We start from the raw sequence: 22,538 nt of genomic DNA, 5'->3' as shown, positions 1-22,538 counted from the left end.
TTGATCGATATAAATTTCTACTAATGTGAATGATTGACTGAATTGTAAGCAGCCGTTCGTTTGTTTGCATTTGTTTCTTTAGTGTTTAATTTACATCATTTTTAAAATAATTGCTTTTATCATAAAATTAAAAAAATGGATAGAGTTGAAGTATGGTTTAAAGAATTAAACTTTATTTTCAAATAAAGATTTAAAATTTCCGAGCACTACTTAATTAATAAATTATGCAGGTTTTTGGAAACTTTGATGTTAGTTCTGCGCTAAACCACTGTGGATAGCGTAGCCAGAGTTAAATGCACAAGAAATGTTGTATATCTCTCACAATAAAAGCGGAGCTTCCGCCCCTACTCTTTCCGCAAATTCCCTTGCCTATGTCCTCATTCTCCAACATCAGCTCGACCAACCGCGCAAGTTGCCTTTTGTTGCTTACAATTTTTGATCTGTAATTCAGACACATACCCCCCTATTATGAATTTTCATACGATAAACGCTTCCAAGCGTAACATTTTTGTTAGGTATGTTTTCATTAGGTATGTTGTAATGGCCCAGAGTGCAATAATTTGGCAAATGGAAGATGAAATAGGAAGTTACAGATTGACTTTACCAAATTTTGCCTACACATTCAGGTAACATCAAGGTGAATACTAAAGGACTGCAAATGTTGAACTACAAAACATAGTGACATCGTGCAAGTGCCACTTCCATGATAAAAATTAAATTGTTTGGAAACGTCAAGAATTTTAAAAGTGACTCTCAGCGGTTCTACCTTACTATATTTTNATTCTTGACGTTTCCAAACAATTTAATTTTTAAATTTACTCACAAACTCACACACACATTTTCATTTTCAATCTCAAGCAACAACAATTTCGAACAATTTCAATTTTTTATTTTCACTTTTATATGATTTTAAAATGTTGGCAAACTTCAAAAAAAAAATCATGGCCGACAAATTGAGAGAACGGTTATACCTTGCTATGTTTTTATCATGATTTTTATCATGGCCACTTCATAGAATGTAGCTCATACATGTTTGACAATGACATATGAAGACACTGTCGAATAAATTGAAATCAAACATGCATAAAATCTTTGCATGTCAACACAAGCGACAAGTCCGACACATACGATATAGTCAGCATTATTATTTGCATTGTATATACGGGAAGAGATTTTGCAAATTTCGAAACTCCTATAACAGTAAAATTCATCAAGCAATTGTCTAACTAAAAATCTATATCATCGATGTTTTTACAAAACCGCCCATCAAACAAATGCAAAAACGCCTAAAGCGCCGTTGTGGCAAAAAACAGACTTGTCAACCCCGAACTCTAGGCATCGAGGTTTATGCATAAAAATCGTAAGATCGTTATTAAAACAACAGATTTGTAAAATAATAGCTAGAGAAAATACCGCCTATCAAGGCAAACCGTTTTTTCGCTCTTCTGTAAAATTTGAGTGCCGTAAGATAGGCGGTTTTGCAAAAACATTGATGATATACATATATTTTCAGACAAGACAGTATCACACAGTATTAAAAATATGCTGCAGAAACACAACAGCTTAGCAAGGACATGCTAAAACAGTATGTTTGAGATGGAATGACATGGTATAACACCTTGTTTGAGTTGACCATAGCATGAACATTTTTACAGAAAATGTTGAGTTTTGCAGTACATATGTTAGTACATACATACATACTTTGTATGGCAGATGAAAACACGAAAGCTTTAATAGACGAATATATGCCAATGAGATTTAAATTATTAAAATATTACATTCGTTCTTCTTTTAGGTATGTACTTACGTGTATCGAAGCTGAAATTCATTGTTGGGTCTGGTGGCGTATTGAGCAATGAATTCTGGCTAGTGCCACCGCCACTTCCTGCTCCAAGTGAAACAGGTTGCTGTTGTGGTTGTTGCTGCTGTTGTTGCAAATTAATGGAATTGGTAATATTTATGCCATTAGCACCACCGCTGCTAATTGGTCCCTGTTGTGCATTGCCTATCGGGCTTTGAGGCGTGGTACTAATACGCAATCCGCTGGGACCAACAGAATTACCGCCGCCGCCGCCACCACCTGGCACTCCATTCCCGCCGGCAGACGCCCCGGTGCCTCCCGCTGCAGCAGCCTGTTGTTGAGCGCGAACACTCACCACAGCGCGTAATTCTTGCTTAACGAACTCAGAAGAATTGGAGGCGTTACCAGCTAAAAAAAAAAAGTTAATATTTTTTTATAACTCATAATATACGGTAACATAATGAACTTATAACTCGTTCATTTTAAAAGTGGCATAAGTTATTTCATGCTGCTTGACTTCATTTGCGTGTATCTGTACTAGAGTTGCTCACGTGTCGTGATGTTTGTAGTGACAATGCACGATTCACGCGTGATAATGCATAAGCGTGAGAACATTTTACAAACTCATGCACGCGGTCAAATCACACAATCTCGCTTTGTCACGCATGTGGATAAATTTTAATCAAATAGCAGCAATTTGCACTCACATATTAGAATTATTATTTAGAAAAATTTTAAGTTTCCAGTTAAGTTTCCATTTCATTGTGACCATCGGCGTAGCCAGAATGAAAGGGGGGGTTGTCGCCCCTAATAAGCTGGCATTTCATGGTACTATTTTATATATATATATTTTTTTTTTGGATTTGAGTAGTGTTGGCAGGAAGCTGAGTTCCCCAAACGCCAGGTTATTCCTCTGATTTTATATTTGATCTCTTTGAGCTACACGATCGCGTAGCTGTAAAAACTGGAACGCAACTATCGAAGGCGCCTCGATTTGTGCAGATTGATGTTTTCCGATCGTATGGTCGCACTAATTGACTTAGTGTGTTTTCGGTTTAGTTTATGGCGCGCGATTGAATAATACTTTTACAGTATTGCGATGATTTTGTTTTTCCAGGAAAGGAACGAGGTGGGCGGTATTGCACCGCGGATAAACTTTGTTTTTAAATATATTTCTCTTTTATTATTTAATTTTTAAATTTAGAATTTTTGCTTCCGCTTTTTTCAGAAAGTTTGATAGTTGAGTGATTTTGCTATAATCCCAACTGTGAAGTATATCAAAGAAATTTGTGTCTCGTCTGAATAGTGTGAAGCCCTCCCGAACATGCCTAAGGAGTGGACATTGAAATGTTTGATGAAGGTAACTGTCCTGAAGTCCACATCCGTAGATATTGGAGTTCAGAACCTTGATCCTACACAGGTATTCCCTGTCGTATGTGTATCCAGTCAATATTCTATTTAACGTTTTTGTTTCTCTAGGTTCAAGTATTTTGGTATAAAACCACGGTCTTTTCGGTTTAGAGGGGAAGATCTGTGCAAGGAGATTGGGTTTGTTCGCAGAAAACGCAAGGAAGCCGTCATACCAGTCCTTTTCAATTTCATTCCGTATCTTATTAAGTGCTTCGTCTTTAGTCGTCGTTTTTAGTTTAAAATTTAGTACATTATTTGAGTTAACAGCATTTTTGGCTACCTGGTCAGCTCTCTCATTTCCTGCAATTCCCTTATGGCTGGGTGTCCAGACTATTGCTACCCTGTCAAAGTCTGCCTCCCTTATTATGTTGTGAATCTTTGCAATTATATGGTTCTGGATGGATTGTTTTTTTAATAGTTGGCAGGCTATCAGGCTGTCCGAGAAGATTGCAATCTTGGCATATCCTAATTCTTTGGCTAGTTCTAAGGCCTTCATTCAATATGGCTATGGTTTCCCCAAAGCTGGAAGAAGCCCTGAACTCAAGTTTAAAGTCATGCTCCGTATTGTCCTGAGGATTGAAGATTGCAATCCCTGTTGTGCTGGTGCCCACGGAAGCGTCCGTGAAAAGAACTCGAAAGTTTGAGTTTTTGTACTCGTGTAACAGTTGGTGGTACCTCACCTGAATGGTTTCGTCCGGGAGATTTGACTTCTTGTCGCTTAAGGTCTTCGTGATTATGTTTATGTTGCTGGTCCGTATCATGGTGTCATTTATGTCAAGTTCGTCGAAAATGTGTCTGAACTGGTTGAAAATCAAACTGTAGCTAGAGTTTACACATGGCTTATTATAAAGCTGATCCCTAAGGGATTCATCCGTCACAATGTTGTTCATAATTTCTTTCGCAGTGAGCCATGTTGCTCTTTCACTGGGTGGGAGTTCATTGGCTAAGGCGTATATTAGGGGGATGGGGGTAGCTGGGGTTAGCCCCAGACTTCTCCTGATGAAGCTGTTCTGGTAGGTCTGAATTTTTTTGTTAACGGTCTTTGAGCAGTTATTCATTGCAGTGCGGCTGAATTCGATTTTACTTCTAACTATTGCTTTATAGTAATTTAGAGAAACTTTAGGATGTAGCCCTGCTGTAACAGTCGTAATGCATTTGAACAAGTTCGAATTTTTGAGAGTAGTGCTCGCTGACAGCTAGTGAGGCGCTTATTCGCGTCCCGAGAAAGTTTATGAACTGTGTTTGCTCCAGAGTCTGATTGTTGCAGGTCAGGTTGAGAGTTGCTTTGCTGCCTTTAGCAATGTGCATCACTTTCGTTTTTTCAAGATTGAGTGTAAGGTTTAAATTCGCACACTTTTCTGCAAATATATTGATTTTGCTCTGTAAATTTTCCAGCGATTGACCCAGGTCTTTATGAGCCGACAAAAGAATGAAATGTCTGCAAATTGGTAGACTTTGGTGGAGGTGTCAACAATATCATGCAACTGTCTGGTGTACAGATTGAACAGTACAGGGGAAAGACTGCTGCCTTGAGGCAAACCATCGCGTATTTCTATAGATTCACTGCCCAGTTGCAATAATCTGTAGGAAAGAAAGTTAGAGATCCATTCAATACACGTGGGGGTGTTTCCACCTCCTCCAAAGCCTCTCTCAGTTTGACCAGACTCGCACAATTCTACGCATTGCTAATGTCGGTTGAAAAAATTGTTACCTTAAGGCCCTCACTTTTCAGAGTTCTAATGTCGTGGAGTAGGTAATTTGTGCACACCGTGGCAGATTTTTTTTTTCTATACGCAAAAGAGTAGCTAGGGAGAATATCAGCCTCCTCCAGCATGTCCGTGAGCCTGTTTTTGATTACCAAATTAATACATTTTAAGAGGACCGACAACAGGGCTATGGGCCGGAAGTTGGTGAAGTCACTTAGGTCTTTTCCTGTTTTTGGTATGGGTACAATTCTGATTTTTCGCCAATTTTCCGGTATCTGATTTGTAAGGAATATGTTGTTAAATGCGGTACGTAAGTTATTTAATGATTGTTCAGGGAGCGCTTTTAACGTGTTGTAGGTAATGCGGTCCACCCCTCCAGCCGACTGTTTTTTATTTTTCAAAACATCTTGAATTTCCTGAAAGGTTATTGCCAGCTCATTTTCCGGTATGATTTCTCTGTTAGGTGCTATGTCATGGTTCGAGATGGGGACTAAGCTTTTTAGATGTTGCAGAAAATTAAGGTTATTGCTATCAGACCATGCAAAGTTGTTCCGGGCTTTGAAATCACCTCTCATTGCCTTCACAAATTTCCAGGCTTGTTTGGTAGTAGGGTCATTGTTCAATTCTTCGACTTTACCTTCAAAGCTTAGTTTTTTTGCTTTTTTGACTTGCTCCTTCCAACGTCTTTTTTTGTTCTAAATACTCCTCAAAGTTTTGCGGTGATGGGTAGTCCTTACATTTTTTAGACGCACATTTTAGTAACCGAAAAGTTTTCGCTAAGGTTTCGTTCCACCAAGCTTTGGGAACTCTGTTTCCCAGAAGGGTGTATGTGGCTGCCTCTAGCTCCTCATTAAGTTTGGACTGAATCTCGGTTCCAGCTCTAGCTGTTGGAGCCCTAATTTAAGTTTGTTTTGTGCTAAAAAGCACTTCTTGTGAATGCTGATTGTGGTGGACTCAATTATGATGGGAAAGTGGTGGCTTCCCCCAATTCTCATTGGGTCTGTTCTCCATGTAAGCGGAACATTACAGTTGGTGAACGACAGGTCTAGAACCGATACATTAGGAGATAAGAAGTTGGCTTTGAAGGTTTGAGAACCATCATTGTGCCCAGAAGTTGTACTCAGAAATTATGTTGAGAAGATTTCTACCCCTACAGGACGTGATTTGGTCCCCCCACACCGTTGCTCTGGCATTAAAGTCACCCACAATTAGTACGTTTTGAAAATTTTCAAGGAAGGTGAACAGTCTAGAGATTTCATTATTAAAAGCTTCAGTGGGAACAGATTGAGGAAAATAAGTTGCGCAAATGACCAGGTTAGGTTTTAAATTTTTTGTTTGACCTACCAGAATATCTAGGTCTGACATAAAAGCCCGTAACCATCACTCCTGTTTTTTTTCTATTATATTAAAATCGATAATATTTCTGTGTTGCTGCTCGTTTGAATGAAAAATCTCACTCAAGCAAGCACCTTCAAAATTGTACGTATTCAAATAGAATTCTATGCTATTTATGTTTGCTTTTAGTGATTGGCAGTTATATTGTAACAGTTTCATTTGTGTCAAAATTCGGATTTGAAGCTCCTCTAATAGCTTTTATATCGTCACTTAAGTTCAAAAGGTTGTATTTTTGTTTCAGGTTATTTAGTTGACTGACAGTCTCTTCTGCCATCTGATCGCTACATAGGTTCTGGACTAACCTGAACAACTGCGACAGGAGTCTTTCCAACTCCGTGACTTTGCCTTTCAGGTATTCGGGCCTGTCTATGACCGCCCCCTCTACACTTTTTTTGGCCTTTCCACTGACCTTTCATCTACCCTATGCACTGTTCGTTTTTCCGTTCTGGGTAAGCGTGCCATCGTATTGTATTTGACTCTAGTTAGCTTTCTGTTAATTTCACTATCCCTATTTTTTGTGACTTTTTCGTCGCTTGATAAGGCCGGGAATACCTCATCGTCGACTGCGAGCAAATTGAAACGATTTTCATTACGGGGGAAGTAGGCTTGTAGGGTCTCCTTCCTCGATAGTTTTTTAACAGCACGTATATAGTTAACCGACTTTTCTTTTTCGCACACCGCACATGCGTGCCTATCGGAAGCTGTGTGGTTCGCGTTCTCACATAAAATACATTTCTTCTTACAGGAGTTAGAATCACAGTTGTCTTGTCCGCACTGAACACACCTTTTTTTTGCTTTGCAGGCATACTGCAAAAAAAAGGCCAAGCCTTCCGCAGTTCAGACACTGCCTTAGAGGGGGTACATAAAAGTCTACGTACAGTTTTGTGTAGTCAAGTACAATATGCTTCGGAATTTCTTTGTTTGCAAAGCCAAATTTCACAGAGGTCGTGGGGACAAAGGTATTGTTTTCAGCCTTGCGCGTAAAGCGCCTTACCCACGAAATAGGGATACTTGAGATAGTGTTGGCTTTTACCCCCGTGGACCCCCGTTCCCCTACCTGGCTACGCCCATCATTGTGACTATTGGGACATTTTACTCCAGAATGTGATCAATTGTGAATTTTAACTATGTCGTCGGAACTTATAAAATAGCGAAAGGTATTAACTAACTAATGTATACAATTCTTTAACAAAGATACCAAACGTTTTCTTAGTTTTATGTTACTATCATTTGAATGAATGTGACTGGTGGGACAATGAAAATAACTCTATTTTAACCTTGTGTACTCAAATATGAATTTCAGCCAAAGCACTTAGTTTTCACTAACTATGTATTTGTGTTGTAAAATATGAACTATATGCTTCCCTTTTCAATAGACATGAGGTTTATATAATATTCATAGAAATATTAAAAATAGACAAAAATTACAACTTCTTTTGATTTTTTTAATATTTTCCCACAGGTTAATGAAATATAGTAATTTGAAAAGAGGTTACTACTGAAATAGAGATAATTAAGGGCATACATATGTAAATTTATGTCGCTTTCCTCTTTTCAATGGAATGACCCAAAGTTACATCTTAAAAGCTCAAAAATGAGACGCTAATTCAAACCGGTTATGCCTAAAGGCGCTAAAATCGAAAAGGTGATATACCTACAGTTTGCACGGACTTCTAACGCTAACTGTATATTTATCAGAAGCTGTTTTACATTGCGGAAATAATCTCGGGGGTTTTCCCTTTCGACGGCGTCCGCTATTAGGAAAAATCTTTTGAAGTTAGTCGTGCCGGGAATCGATTCCAGGCCCTCCCCTATATATTATTACTAAATTTTGCGCCTCAGCGTGTAATTAAGACTCGACAATTTTTTTGTAAATTATATATCGTCTGGTAGGTAAAAAGGCTCAAGTCTCAAGGCTCATTCTTTGACTTTAATAATGTACAATGCACCATTTCTCCTTGAAACCAAAAGAGGTGGATGTGTTCCAACTCCTTCAAAAATTACGTAATGGGTCAGGAATACACCATATATTTCTAATAAGGATAAAGGAAAGAATCATTTTGAAAAGCTCACGTAAACTACTAAGGAACACAAATGGTAGAAAGAAAGTCGAGCACTTTATAGAAAGCATCTCAAAAGGCTGCAATCAAGAGATACAGATGAGTATCTACTTGTAATATTCGGTTTTATCCGAATTTTAGTTATATACTTGTTATTCTCTTTCACCTTCACCATTGTACTTCCAAATGCCAAAGTTGTTATATAAGCAGTACCAAGTAATACTTCTTCTACAATCGTCAAATTGCTAGCACATTACCCGGGTCAGATCATCAGCCGTAATAGACAATCGATTCATTAAGAATCAATCAACATCTTTGACAACTCTCACCACTTGAACGCCATCATCGGAGGCCAACGCCACCTATCGCATACGAAGGGCTCGAGAATGCATTAAGGCAAAAACAGAAATCTACAATCATCTGAATGCCTATTGTGGGTCAGGTCAAAAGTTAGTCGGATAAAAATACCGTGGGTCGTTTAGGGATACGAGCGCAACGAGTAGGAAAGTACTCCAACTACGCAGCGTCTGTGTGGTCGCCGGAGAGTAGTAGGACGCAGTAGATACAACCTCCTGCACCAGCTGGCGTTTATTTCATTTGTCATTAAGTGCTCCCCAATATATAAAGATAATAATCTAACGCCATAAAACTACTCCAAATAGACCCCTAGCTTTCAGGCTATAAGGAAGTTCCTTGCGGTTTTTTTCGGGCTCCGATAAATGCGGCAGTGTTACTTTTTATGAGAGAGCATCATATTCTAAAATTTAGATGAGCTGCCTACATCACGCGTTCTTTAAATAAAATTTTGACAATCTGTTGCTCAGCAATAGCAAACCAAATGCAACATAAAAATTGTTACTGACCAATTGCTGCAGGATTTAAGTATATTTTCAGTAAAGCATCAGAAACAGTTTTCTCCCAAGTTTGTATTGAATGAAAGGCCAGAAAATTTATGTCATCTTCGTCAGATGGATTTCCCGGTTCATACCGAGCGGCATTTTGTTTCGATGATGAGGTGACTCTGCCGTTTTTTGTACTTTCCTTTCTGTGTTAATCCTGGCCATAATTATTCTAAGCTACCAGATCCACAATATAATAATAGATTGGCGCTTACACATATGTTAGTGTTTCGCCAAGCTTCTCCTCCGATTTGGGGCGTGCGCACAAAGAAGAGGGACCTACAGTTTTACGCCGACTCCGAACGGCGATTGTATATATTTGAGAAGCTGTTTTTCATGGCAGAAATACACTCGGAGGTTTTCCATTGCCTGCCGAGGGACGACCGCTGTTAAGAAAAAAACCTTTTTTCTATATTTTTTTCGATGTTGCTTTGACCTGGGTTTGAACCCAGGCGCAGAGGAGTGGAAGCGCGCACTGCTTGCCACTACACCACAGCGGCCGACACACAATATACAATCCACAATATAGTTACTGGTTAATTTATACACATGACTGGGGATTCACAACTAGCTTTATATTTAAAATTTAATAATAAATAACTTTTTAAGAAAACTAAACGTACCAGGTAAATGCTGGGTAGTTTGTGGTACGCTGCTTTGCCGTTGCATGCGTTGGAAAGCTCCGCCACTGGGCCCACCATAAGGCGATTGTGGAGATGGGGAGCCAGCTTCACCACTCTGAAACGAATTTTGTCGCTGAAGACCGATATTGACCCCACTGCTTCCTACTGTGTTCCCAGGAACCCCTCCGCCACTGGGAGAATGGAGGCCACGCCGTTGACTTTGGTATGGGCGCGCCGTATAGGGGCTAACACCCTGCTTTAATAGAAAAAACGACAACATTTTAAAGGATTTACAAGACCTAAATGCATAAGCATATCTACTACGATTTATTTACTTGGAGCTGAGCGCTCAGCATTGGATTATGCTGTTGAAGCGTGTGGCCACGTTGTGTTGTCGCATTCCCACTTATTTGCGGACCTTGAGCACCCACACCATTTGCACCAGGGGTCCACTGTTGTGAAGACGTATTCGGCATTCCACTGGGTGATTGTACGGTACCTCCACCTGGACCAACGCCGAAGGGTGATTGGCGTGGCGAAAGCTGGTTTGTTAAATTGGAACTTGCCGCTTGGGCAACCTGAAAAGCCATCTGCTGATGTTGTTGCACATTCACCTGTTGTTGCTGATGAGGCGATAGTCGTGGCCCACTCTGCGAAAATTGTTGCGCGTAGCCTGTGAAAAATATGTATGTATTTATTAAAGAAATAAAAAAAAGTTTTGGTTCAGATTCTTACCAGCATTTGCTTGGGGGCTGAATGAGGCAGTACGCTGTCCTGGGCTGAGTTGCTGTTGTTGCTGAAGTAAACTCTGCGCGAAACTAGGACTCAGCTGCGAATCAGGTGGCAAGTTGGTGCGAGACAAAGCGACATTTGGTGCCACAGTATTGTTTAACAGCGATCCAATATTGTTAATGCTTGGATTTAGACCTAAGAGGATACATAAGCGGGATAAATTTTAAACGATAGTTGTACATTTACACATACATAACTGGTCTGTTCGCGCGGTCGCACTTTCTGGCACCAAAAGCTGTTGTTTCTGTTGTTGCTGGAGAAGTCTTTCCTTTTGCTGTTGCTGTTGTTGACGGATGCGGTATTGTTGATGCGCTGGCAGAACAGTGCCTCCAGGCGTCGTAACTGCGTTCATAGGACCTCGGTTGCGCGCCGTCGGATACATTGGTGGTGGTCGTTGAAAGCCTTGATTGGGATTGGCTCGTAACATCTCAAGCATTTGTTGAACCTGCGATGGCTGTTGACTCCCACCAAAAGCTCCTTGCTGCCTGTGTAATAATTGCAGTTGCTGTAGCTGTAGTTGATGTTGTTGTTGTTGGGTCAAACCAGCACTAGCTCCGCTACCCATCATACTGCCAGGATAGGCTGGTGGTTGCGATTGCTGTTGATGATGCTGCTGCTGCAGTTGAGATGTTTCCACCATCAATGAGTTCTGTATTGCATTGATTGCCATACGTTCGTTAATCTCCTGTTGCGTCAGTCCGGCCATGGCAGTGGGAGTTGGTGTCGACACAAAGGGGCCATCGTCTGAAACGTAATCCATAACACTGTCTAAAATTTTAGACAGTTCTGAATCGCCATCGGCGCCACTCAACGCCGCCGATTGCGAGTTCGGTTGGGATAACGCTGCAGACGCTGTGACAATGGCCGTGCCTGAGGTAGCTGTGGTGTGGTGTGGAGGTGTTCCGAACGCTTCCGTTGATGAAAAGTTCATCTGCGCCTGAGATTGTTGTGATAGCGGTTGTTGCGGAGTGCGTTGAATTCCGCTTAAACATTGTTGTTGCTGTTGATGCAGCGTGAGGTAGGCTTCGGGAAATTGTTTACGTAAACCAGTTCCCCTTCCACCGCCAATGGTGGTACTGCTGGCACTAGGTGCTGAGGTCGTTGTCATTGAGGCGCTTTTTGATGGCATGCCGCCTAAGTTACTCGGCGCCGAGACGCCAATACCACCGAGAGATGAGCTAACGCGACTTGCTGTGGGAGCAATGTCTGGAATAGTCTTTACCTGAGGGGGCACAGTCACTATAGGATTCTTTGGTGGATTCTCCAGCAGTGAGGCGAGCATTTTATTGTTTTCACGTAGTTTGGACGGCCGATCATTCTCTCGCTTTGCTGATATGCCGTCGTCCGATTCATTTAGCGAACGTTTGCGTGTTGTAGGATCGCCCTGATATTTCAAACTTTTCAGCAAATCTTCCTGCGACATGTCTTTGGAATGATGCGGTCCATGACCATGACTGTGCGATTGGCCATAATGGCAATCGTCTTTTTGTAACTGACGCATCAATTCACTTTGACGACTTTTTCCATCGTCATCTTCTGATTTCTCATTAAGCAGCTGTGTTTAAGATAAATAAGAACAAAACAATTGCTTGAAGTAAAAAAGTAAATATCCTGCATATTTCGTGCAATTACATTTATATGTATGTGTATGTTTTAAGGCAAGTGGATTTTAAGGGATGGTGGGGCCTTACTTACCGACAGTAACATGGGATTGCTGGAGTTTGTAGATTTTGGCATAGCGACACCACCAAAAAGGCGGCCGCTCGTTATACCCGCAGCGCCCATTTTAAACATGCCGGAGGAACCCCTGTTGCTACCGCCGGCGCCGCCACCATCCTTATCATCATCGGAATTCAGTAGACCCTGATTGTAAAACTTTTAAGACACCAAAAAGACGGCATGAAAATGAGCTGATATTTTACGAAAGGCTACTTCCTACGACTTAAGGCATTTTATTATAACTTACCTTATGCCGCATATTTATGTGGTCTTTATCACTGTCGGCTGGGTGTATCGATGAGGACATCGAATGTGATTTATTTGTTAACAAATGTCTCAAACGCTCCGACTCAGGCTGTGGAGGTGTAGGCTGTCCAAGTGACTGTCCTATATTGCTAACCGTGGTCAGTAATGTGGGGCCACCATTTGGTAAATTTCCACCACCGCTACCAACAATTTGACCCCCCTGTTGCCCGGGATTGCTGCTACCTATGCTAGTGTTGCTGTTGCCGCTGGTATTAATATGCTCCTTTTCGCTATTTTTATCACTTGTGTCGAAAGCCGGAAAACCAAAGCCAAAAGGGCCACCTGCACCACCGGGACCAGCGGATGATGGTTGGCTTGTATTTGACTGCGGTGAAGGCAGACTTGCGGCTGAATGCGACGATAGTTGATATGGTGTCGACGGTGAAGGACAGACCGCTGGACTAAAGCCATGTCCGGCCGAGGGCGGTCGGGGAGTACTCACTGGCGTACTGACAGAGGCGCGAGAATTTGGACGCGAGTCGGTCCAGCCAGTTGCGTCCATTTCAAAACTGGAATGTGCCAAGTCAAAATCGAAAGGATCGGCGCTATAGAAGATAGTTGCTTCGGGGCCAGCAGGTGATGCTGTAAACGAGTTGACGAGTGTGGAATTATTCGAAGTGGATGCCGATGTTGCTGCAACTGTATTACTTCGCTGTGGCCCATTACCAGTCCCATTTATAACCGCCGATGTCATTAGGGGCCCGCCTACGTTGGTGGTTTGCGTGGTATGTGGTGGCATTCCGCCGCCACCAACTAATCCTCCAAGCAAGTGGGTACTGGTGGCTACTCCCATCAAAGCCGAAGCCGAAGTCGAAGAACAGGACGAATTGCTGTTCACAAGAGAGTCTAACGGCAGTGAAAGTGGTGAGACAAGCGAAGGACTGGATGCCATTGCAGACAAGCCGCTAGGCGCCATAACGCCAACGCCACCGATACTGCTAATGTTTAAACTACTGTTTACAGTTCCACCAACAACATCGTTATCCGAATTAAGGATTGTTTGTAAGGACATGATATAATCACCCTCAGTTTGCGATTGATTCAGAAAAAGTCGTGAATTGGCCTTTACATGTACATAAACATCTGGTGCACCGAGTCGCAATCGGAACGGACGTGACATAACATTCGCGATGGGAGGATTAATGAGCGTTGCAGGAGTACCACCGGGTGACTGCGCAGCTGGCGTATTCATCAGATGCACCGATGTAGCAGACTCCTGTACCTCTCGCAAGTGCGTCTTGAGCGCTATTAGATCTTGTGGATGACAAATATCCTGCAAAAGACGTCCCAACCAACTGCTGAGATGCTGGCGATATGGTTCGCGAAGGGCGGTAGCATCTAAATTGAGAATCTTGCCATGAACGTCGAGTTTAAATGTCAAATGCTCGATAGGCTGCGGTTGAATTTGTTGTATAGCTGGCTCGTCTTCGGGCCTTGTGATTAAGCACAAGATAGACGAGGTTGAATCACCATCATCTAAAATAATACTTGATGGACAGGAATTATATATAACGTATAAATTAACAACCTACCCTTCATCGGTGTTGCCAGCAGCATAACTTCCTCGTACTTCTCAAATTGTATGTGCTGCCGGATAGTTTTTTGGTCCATTGCATCGTTCTGGTGGGTCATCGAAGCACTAGCTGTTGTTTGCGTAGCCGAACGCATATCTTTGACTAGCATTCGTACTTTCGCAGCTACATTACGTTTTGCCTTAGGACCCCCTGGTCCGAACGTTGCAGTCGAATGTTGGGAACTGGTACCGCTGTTTCCATCATCCTGATCCGTCCAGACGCTTCCACAATCAATGCCACCAACGCCACCGCTTGTGTTGCCGTCACCGCCACCACCATACGGCATATTATTTATTATTGGATCGAGCTTCGCATGGTCACCAGGATTTAAAAAATGGTAAAGTGGTTTACGATATAAGTCTTGCTTGTCATATCCAATAAGTTCGCGTATATTCTGCGTGCACGATTCGATAATGCCGTCCGCTGTGACTTGCAAGAGCACCCAATCAACCGAAGAAAGATAATGTTCTAGAGCCTCAAAGTAGGCAGATATTTCTGGCACCTGCCCATTTAATAGTGACGGCTCCGGCAGTGGAGGTTCCGTCGATGAGACGTCACCCTGTTGAACGGGATGTATGGAACAATTGTCGGTCGCACAACGTGGACAATGTGTTGAGGTTGCATTATTTTTGTTGTTATTGTTCTTAATGGATGAAGTGGAGTTCGTGTTGTTGTTATTGTTATTCGGTAGCGTTGCGTTGGTCACTGAAGAAGGGGTTGTTGATGTAGAAGAGGAAATATCACGACTTTGGCCTTTGTCACAAAATTCACGATACTGTAAAAAACAATGTTTCGATTTACTAGATCTATATACGTACATATATACTTATGTATATGAGCAGTCTCTAATCAAAAGATGATATTCCCACCTCTTGTTTGGTTTCATATTATCATCAAGATGAGCTGCATCTTACAAACTACTTATTACACATGAAAACATGTTCAATATGTTTTAAGAACTACACGTCGCGACAACCGAAACCAGCCGGACTGTTAACATTTTCTAAAAGTATAGCAGTAATAAAACGCTTAATGGATTTGCAAAAGTTAGCTCGTATTTTTATTTTATGGCCTACTAAAGTTTTCATACCCCGCCCTAAGTAGTTTTCAAAAAAGAGAAAAATTTTTAAAATAAATGTCTGAGCGAAATTAAAGTTCAAGATATATATTTAGTATATAGTGTAATTTTATGGTAAAAATTTTCGTAGAACAATTTAAACCCATCAGCTCCTGCCTGAAATGGTTATTTTGGCCCTTACATCGAGCGACCGCTCAAAAAGAAGGTTTGGAAGAACGCGAGAGAAATAAAATATTTCCTAGAATTATTCTAGGGGTCTTCTCAGGCAAAATTTTCATGTCCCGAACGTAGAAGTCTCTAAAAATTAAGATAAAATGTCTGTGCCAGGAAGGAGTAATAACAAAACCCGACTTAAACAAATTTTGTTTTCTATCAATAACAATGTCGATTGTTATAATTGTTATATGGATAAATATATATCTAACAATATCTTATTATATCCATAAGTACCGATAACAATATCGATTATTATGTACGAATATAATTTCTTAGGAATGGCCCCTCCACTCTAGTATTTACATGAATGTCCAATTTTTGCATTACACACCTGTAAACGCTACGGTCCTGAACTTACCAGAGCAGTGGCGGATACACTTGTCGAATAACGTTAAATTACAGGCATCTAACTTGATTCACATCGGAGTGACCAATCGAAGCTATGTGACCTACAAGCATTTAACCTGCTTGAACCCTAATTTATTTTTCACGCAAATAGAGGTTCTAGTAATTTTTATGAAGTCGGAATTAAACTGTTTTGTGATATAATTTTACTTTAAATAAGTTTCATATTCACCCCTATTCTGGTTGTCGTAAGTCGTTCGCATCGACAGTCGTTCGTTGAATTAAGTCGTAAATAAAAATGTTAACGGCAGATTTTGACACGTTTTCAATACTTCTTCATTTCGAAGGGATAATAGGAACACAAATTTGTAGTGGATTATGTCATTCGTTGCCTCATAACGCCAATGAAAGTTTCAAATTTCGACGAACGACTGTCGTTTCGCCAATCGGAATAGGGCCGATTGTGAATTTGGCGCAAGGTCCACATACAGAATCCCATGTAATAAAACAATTATACTATTTTGTAAAAAAGCACAAGATAAAAAGTTATACTCTGGGTTTATTAAATACTTATTTTTTGCTTATAATGTTTGTCAAATGAGGAATGTAATTGAGTAACTTAACAACTTATTCGGAATTTTGATTATAATAATTTAAATTGCTAACTCAATTTTGCGCTTTCCTTTTGGGAATCTATGTATTATCCGTTCAGTGTCAATATCAATATCTAAGGGCCAGTTTAAGTGGCAGTTTAAACTTAGATTACGTAAACTGAGTTTAAAATCAACAGCTGACTGACATTTGATTGGCTAATCTTAGTTTATAGCAGCCAGCTCGGGCGTTTAAACTAAGTTTAAACCAACACCGTGCACTGAAAAACTGGCCCTAAGCGTACGTGTAAAAGTGCTAGACCTATCAGTATTTTTTTCATTCATGGTACTATGAAGCGTTACTAGCTAGAAGTGTAGTCAGAATGCGGAGAAGTTTGTTTATCAACGGAAAAGCATATTCGTCGTCCCATTTACCAACAACTTCTGCTGCTGATTTTAGGTATGGCTTTTCGCTTACCTCATTTGTTCATCGTTCTGACCACATTTTATACTCTCCTTCCAAACTGAAAGCGTCTTTTTGTACCGTATTATATTCCCTAATTGTATATGTATGGAAGTAATAGTTCAACTCAAAAATGTTTATGTAATGTATATTTCGGCAATCTTTCTCGGAGATCGAGCTAACAATTATGCAATAGCGGTATAAATATTACCTTTCGATAATTATCTTCGAGGCTAGACGCACGATAATTATCCCGAAAATTTCATATAGTATAATTCCTTAGCGATACCGGTAACTAACGCGGCAAGCGCTTTTTCTACGCATTTTGCTGTTATCCCCCTACGAATGTCTGGTTACACCGTTGAATGTGAAATTTGCTACATTCACCGCGGAAATAGACAAAAAGTAGTATCAAAGAGGTTGATTCGATATGCATACATACATACATATAGTTCTTATCATAACTTTACGACACTCATATATTTGCAAGATTTCACCATTTATTTTAAAAGTTTTTAATTTTGATTATTGTTTTTTAGAGATATAGCATATTTTTAACAGAAAACATATAAATCCAAGTTTCAATCTTTGTGCAAAATTAAAAAAGAAACCAACAAACTTTGTAAAAAAGTTTAAGCTTTTTAATTCGATTTTTTAGAAACATTTTTAGTATGCAGTTTTGTAGCCCAATTTCAAGTACCATTGATTTTTGGGAATTTTTTTGGTCGAAGGTGTTGCTCATTTTCTCCAAATAACAAAAAAATTATCGAAAATGTCTTGTATGAAATAAAATCGATATTTCTTACAGTTTCACCCGTCTTCTTCAATATCCCTTTAACGATTGACCAATATTCATCAATAGGACGTAGCTCTGGGCTATTGGGTGGATTGCAAGCGCGAGGTACAAAATTGATGTTGTTTGCATTATACCACTGCAATGGGTCCTTGCCATAGTGGCAGCTTGCCAGGTCCGGCCAGAACAGTGGTCTAGTACCATGTCTGTTGATAAATGGCAAAGGACGCTTTTTGATGCACTCATCCCGATAAACTTGAGCGTTCATTGTCCCGGATGTGAAATAAGGGCTGCCCTTACGGCCACAGGAACAAATAGCTTGCCAAACCATGTATTTTTTTGGAAATTTGGACTTCGTTTTTAGCTTACAGCTTTTAGGGGCATCTTGACGACTTGCAGCAGTATAAAAATCTTGACCACCAATATATTTGAAATTTTGAAAGCAGTAGGTTTCGTCGTCCATAACAATGCATTTGTATTTTGTAATTTGGCATTCATACAATTGCCGGCTCGGTATTTAGCTGTAACATTCTGCTTTGCGTCTCGATCTGGCGCTGTTTGAGCTTTAAAACTTCTAAATGAAGCTTTCCGCTTTACCTTTTGTACGAAAGACTGCGATTTACGAACAGACTTTGCAACAGAACGCGACTAAATCTTCCGATCTCGCGAAAACGCACTGAGGACCTTCCGAGCACTGTTTTTATCTCTTTGACCATGCTCACCCCCGCTTCCAGGATTTCTGGTAACTGCCAGACCTTCCTTGTACCGATTCAAAATCCTGCAAACTGTCGAATGGTGCAATTTTAGATTTTTAGCAATTTTACGCGCACTTAAGGCCGGATTATTTATAAACTCGTGCAAAATAATTTACCTCGTTTCTAACTCGGTTGCCATTTTTAACTTAACTAGAAATCAAATTCAAATGAAATTTCTTCTACGTGAAACTAAGGTCATGGTCTACTCATGGCATTTGAGTTTTAAAATATTAAAACCTTTTTAGGTGAGTTATAAGTTTCCCAAAGTGTCGCAGTTTTGGTGTGTTCGCCCTTTATAATAGTGAAATACATTTTGGTAAGTATAAGTACATAGGTAAAATGTAATTATATTAGATCTAAAAATGGTAGAAAAAATTTCTGCCAAAGTTTGCCAAAAATCTATTGACATATTAATATTATCAAACATATAAACTACACATATACAGAAAATTATAGCCAAACTTGTTTAATTAATTCAAGAGGAACTTAATTTTCACTATGTTCTATTAAAATCGACTAACTTTTTAAATTAGGTAGCCGTCATTATGGACCCATTATTTAACCAATTTCCGGCGAATTCAATAATTTTTCAAAAATTATTCCGCCATTTTTAATTTTAAAAATTCATGGCCAGATTCGTAATCAGCGACCCCAAATACCCCCGAGTAACCAGTTTCGAGCGAATTCAATAAATTTGTCCGCCATATTGGATTTTTGAAACCTGACTGAAGATTTGTTAACAGTGGCCCCTAGTAGATACGAAGTGGTGTACAAATCCATCAACATGAATCTGTTCAAATAGTTTTGTCAAATACAGTCGGAGGTTTGCCATTGCCCGCCAAGAGGCGACGGCTATTAGAAAAAAAAACCGGGCGATAAGAATCCCCTTTATTGCCTCGCTTCCCCGGTTTGAGCTGTGGGACCACTCTCCCCATCTTCTAAATGTCTGGAATGACGAGAGTGGCCATTGACAGGCTCTGGACCTTGGCCAAATAATCTACTCCAGTAGGACCCACATTTTTCAGCATCAACGTGCATATTCCGTCGGGTCCCATGGCTTTGGCGGCTTTAGCCTTCCCGATGGCTACCTGAAATTCACCGAAAGTGAAATCAAGAGGCGCAGTCGGTGTTGGCAGTTTGTGCAGACTTCTGGTCACTCTACGTTTGGGTTTGTCCGCCGGATGATGTACTGTAAATTGTCGGCTAAAATAGATAGCGCATCGCTCTGTATCCGACGAGGTGCGGTCGCCGAAAGAGATTTCGACTATGTTTTTTCTGCTTATACTACTGAGTCAATCAATAGTGTATGAGGGAGAAACCTTGTAAAACCTTTTATTATTCAATCATGATAGCGACTGATCTGAAGACATACTACTATGTGCATTAGGGTGGTCCCAAAATGCATGTGAAAAAGTAAAGTCGGAATTGTAATGCTCTCACCCCCTAGGATTGTTCTATATCGAAAAAAGTATACCCTTATTTTTTATTTTGAAATCAAAAAATATTTAGAGGTCGCTCAAAGCGCCTAAAGTTTTCCATGTATTTTATATGGGGAAAAAACAACTTTTAGTAGAAATGGTATAGAATAGTTAAAAATCAATACGTTTCTACCAGAAAACTCTGTTTATCTGCAGGAGATTCCCAATAATAATACCCAATTGCTTATTTAACCATTTTTTCATCGCAACTGTAATTTATAGGTTCGCCAAAAACCCCGAAAAACGCAATGGGGCGACCAATAAAAAGTCGTTAGTATTAAAATATTATGTACAAATCCAATAGTGGTTCAAAGGTTTCGGTTTTGCTAGTATGATCGGCGAGAAAAATTGCAGACTCAGCAATCGAAATGGGAGTCAACGAGTCTAAACTACATTTCTGCAAAAATTTTAACTTGACATCACAAAAATACAATGAGAATTATGAAAAGACACCTTTGCACCCCCAAGCGCGCACAGTAAATGCTGTCGAACGTATGTTGTTCGTTGATCTGTTTGTTTGGTTGTTGCTCATTTCATTCACTGCTTTTCCCTTGCCATTTAGATAGGTCTACATCAGATAGTCTGCTTTGCACTTTAATTTTGACTTTTACAAATCGGTAAAGCGGAAAAAAGAATAAACATGGAACATGTTAAGAGGAACGAACAATGAACGAACAATACCGATTCGTTAACTGCAAATCGGTACTAGAGCCAAATAAAGCCAACGAACGTGAACGACAAAACATGTGTGCAAGCGAAAAAATCTTTAAAATAAATGACTAAACACTGTGACCAGCACGGCCATAAAACACTCTGAGAGGAAGAAGGAGGGACAAGGAACTGGAATAAAAACTTACGTAAATGGTACTAAAAACAAACAAATAATTAACAGATTTGCAGATAGTTTTTAAACAAAAATTAATGAATCATGACACACGATTTAACATTTACTTTGAAAGCTTTACGCAAATATATAGAAATAGTACATAAGAACATACCTGGACGCATATTTCAAATGGCTCAATGCATTGTTATTATCTAACTAGACTAGAAATTTATGTAAACGCAAAATTTACAGTAAATACACACATATTACATAACATATTACTGCATTTGAAATTAGTTTTTTTGGAGCTAAACAAATTGTTTATATTCGCAGCATACTTAGATAGAGGGGTTACATATATAAAAAAAAAAACATATCTAAACATTCAGAGGTATGGAATATAGGTATGTATATTTTATAAAGTATTAATCGAAGTGATTTTCAATGCTGTGTTTTTAATGCTTTTCGGTATGTAAACCGGTAGCACAATTTAATGGTTTTAGCTGCCTACATAAAGGAGTTATATCGCAAAAACTTGCATCTGAACTATCAGTGGTATAGGAGATGAAGTTTATACAGCACCGATCTTGATTATTTTCTCAGTAGATTTTGTGTGATTATTTAGAAAATAGCTCACGAAATTTCTCGGTTTTAGCTGCCTACATAAAGGAGTTATATCGCAAAAACTTGCATCTGAACTATCAGTGGTATAGGAGATGAAGTTTATACAGCACCGATCTTGATTATTTTCTCAGTAGATTTTGTGTGATTATTTAGAAAATAGCTCACGAAATTTCTCGGTTTTAGCTGCCTAAGTAAAAGAGGTTTAAAGTAAAACCCTATATCCGAGCAATGAGTTGTATGGAGGCTATAGATTATAGTGACCCGATCTTAGTCATTTTTAATGTAAGTATTCTGTTGATAATGGGTGAAAATAGTGCCGAGTTATAACGAAAGATCTCATATCTGAACAATCAGTTGTATGGGAGCTATATGTTATAGTGGTCCGATTTTTCCGGTTCCGACAAATTATAAATACATTATAAAACTACATTCACCAAATTTCAGTCGGATATCTCGAAAACTGAGAGACTAGATAACATACAAACAGACGGACAGACAGACTTGGCTAAATCGACTCAGCTCCATGTTCTGATCATAAACATAGGAATACATTTTCATGGTTCTATCTCTTCTTATTCTGGTACTTACAAACATCTGACCAAAGTTATGATACCATTTCATGCTCATGAAAGCTATAATCAGATTTCAAATCGGTGAAGTAGGTGATAAAATATAAATTTAAACATTTTCTTAACTACTTTCCAGCGTATCTATATATCGTTTATCGGTTTAATAATATAGAGATGTAACTCAAAATTTACTTTTTTGCTGATTTAATTATGCAATTCATAAGCTTGATAAGTAAAATACGTTCAGTCTAATAGATAGCCAAACTTCCTAAATATGGCGAAGATATGTGTCTTTCCATCTGTCTTTTTATATACCAACTGTATGAATTGATAAAACTTTGATTGCGTTTTCCCACAAAATGGAAATTTTGAAATACTTCGTTATCATCATCATCAATTATATAAATAGGCAATCATGTTTCCTTTACACCCCTTTTACGGCTAAACTGTACTTCTAAGGTATAAACAATTATATATCATTAGAAAGGTATTTTGATGCTGATGTGCAGGCAATTT

The 22,538-nt window shown here is 39.5% G+C and overlaps 1 protein-coding gene across 7 annotated transcripts in view; it reads right to left on the bottom strand.

The window, feature by feature from the left end:
- Positions 1 to 22,538, bottom strand: part of tai (basic helix-loop-helix family member taiman) — a 99,268-nt gene that overhangs the window by 4,077 nt on the left and 72,653 nt on the right. For 5 of the 7 annotated variants that reach the window (XM_017614369.1, XM_017614370.1, XM_017614371.1 and 2 more), the window contains 8 exons: positions 14,244 to 15,060; positions 12,653 to 14,187; positions 12,382 to 12,561; positions 10,879 to 12,241; positions 10,630 to 10,821; positions 10,230 to 10,567; positions 9,895 to 10,150; positions 1,808 to 2,209 (listed from right to left, as the gene is read on the bottom strand). In XM_017614369.1, coding sequence (XP_017469858.1) covers positions 1,808 to 2,209; positions 9,895 to 10,150; positions 10,230 to 10,567; positions 10,630 to 10,821; positions 10,879 to 12,241; positions 12,382 to 12,561; positions 12,653 to 14,187; positions 14,244 to 15,060 — 5,083 coding nt within the window. The remainder of the gene's footprint in view (positions 1 to 1,807; positions 2,210 to 9,894; positions 10,151 to 10,229; positions 10,568 to 10,629; positions 10,822 to 10,878; positions 12,242 to 12,381; positions 12,562 to 12,652; positions 14,188 to 14,243; positions 15,061 to 22,538) is intronic. The other 2 variants (XM_017614374.1, XM_017614375.1) reach the window with 2 other exon arrangements.

The sequence above is a fragment of the Rhagoletis zephyria genome, unplaced genomic scaffold, assembly GCF_001687245.7.
Source record: "Rhagoletis zephyria isolate East Lansing unplaced genomic scaffold, Rhagoletis_zephyria_1.1 Rzeph_scaffold_00814, whole genome shotgun sequence".
NCBI lineage: Eukaryota > Metazoa > Arthropoda > Insecta > Diptera > Tephritidae > Rhagoletis > Rhagoletis zephyria.
Note: the sequence above shows the minus strand (reverse complement) of the source record. Positions and strands in the feature narration are given on the sequence as shown.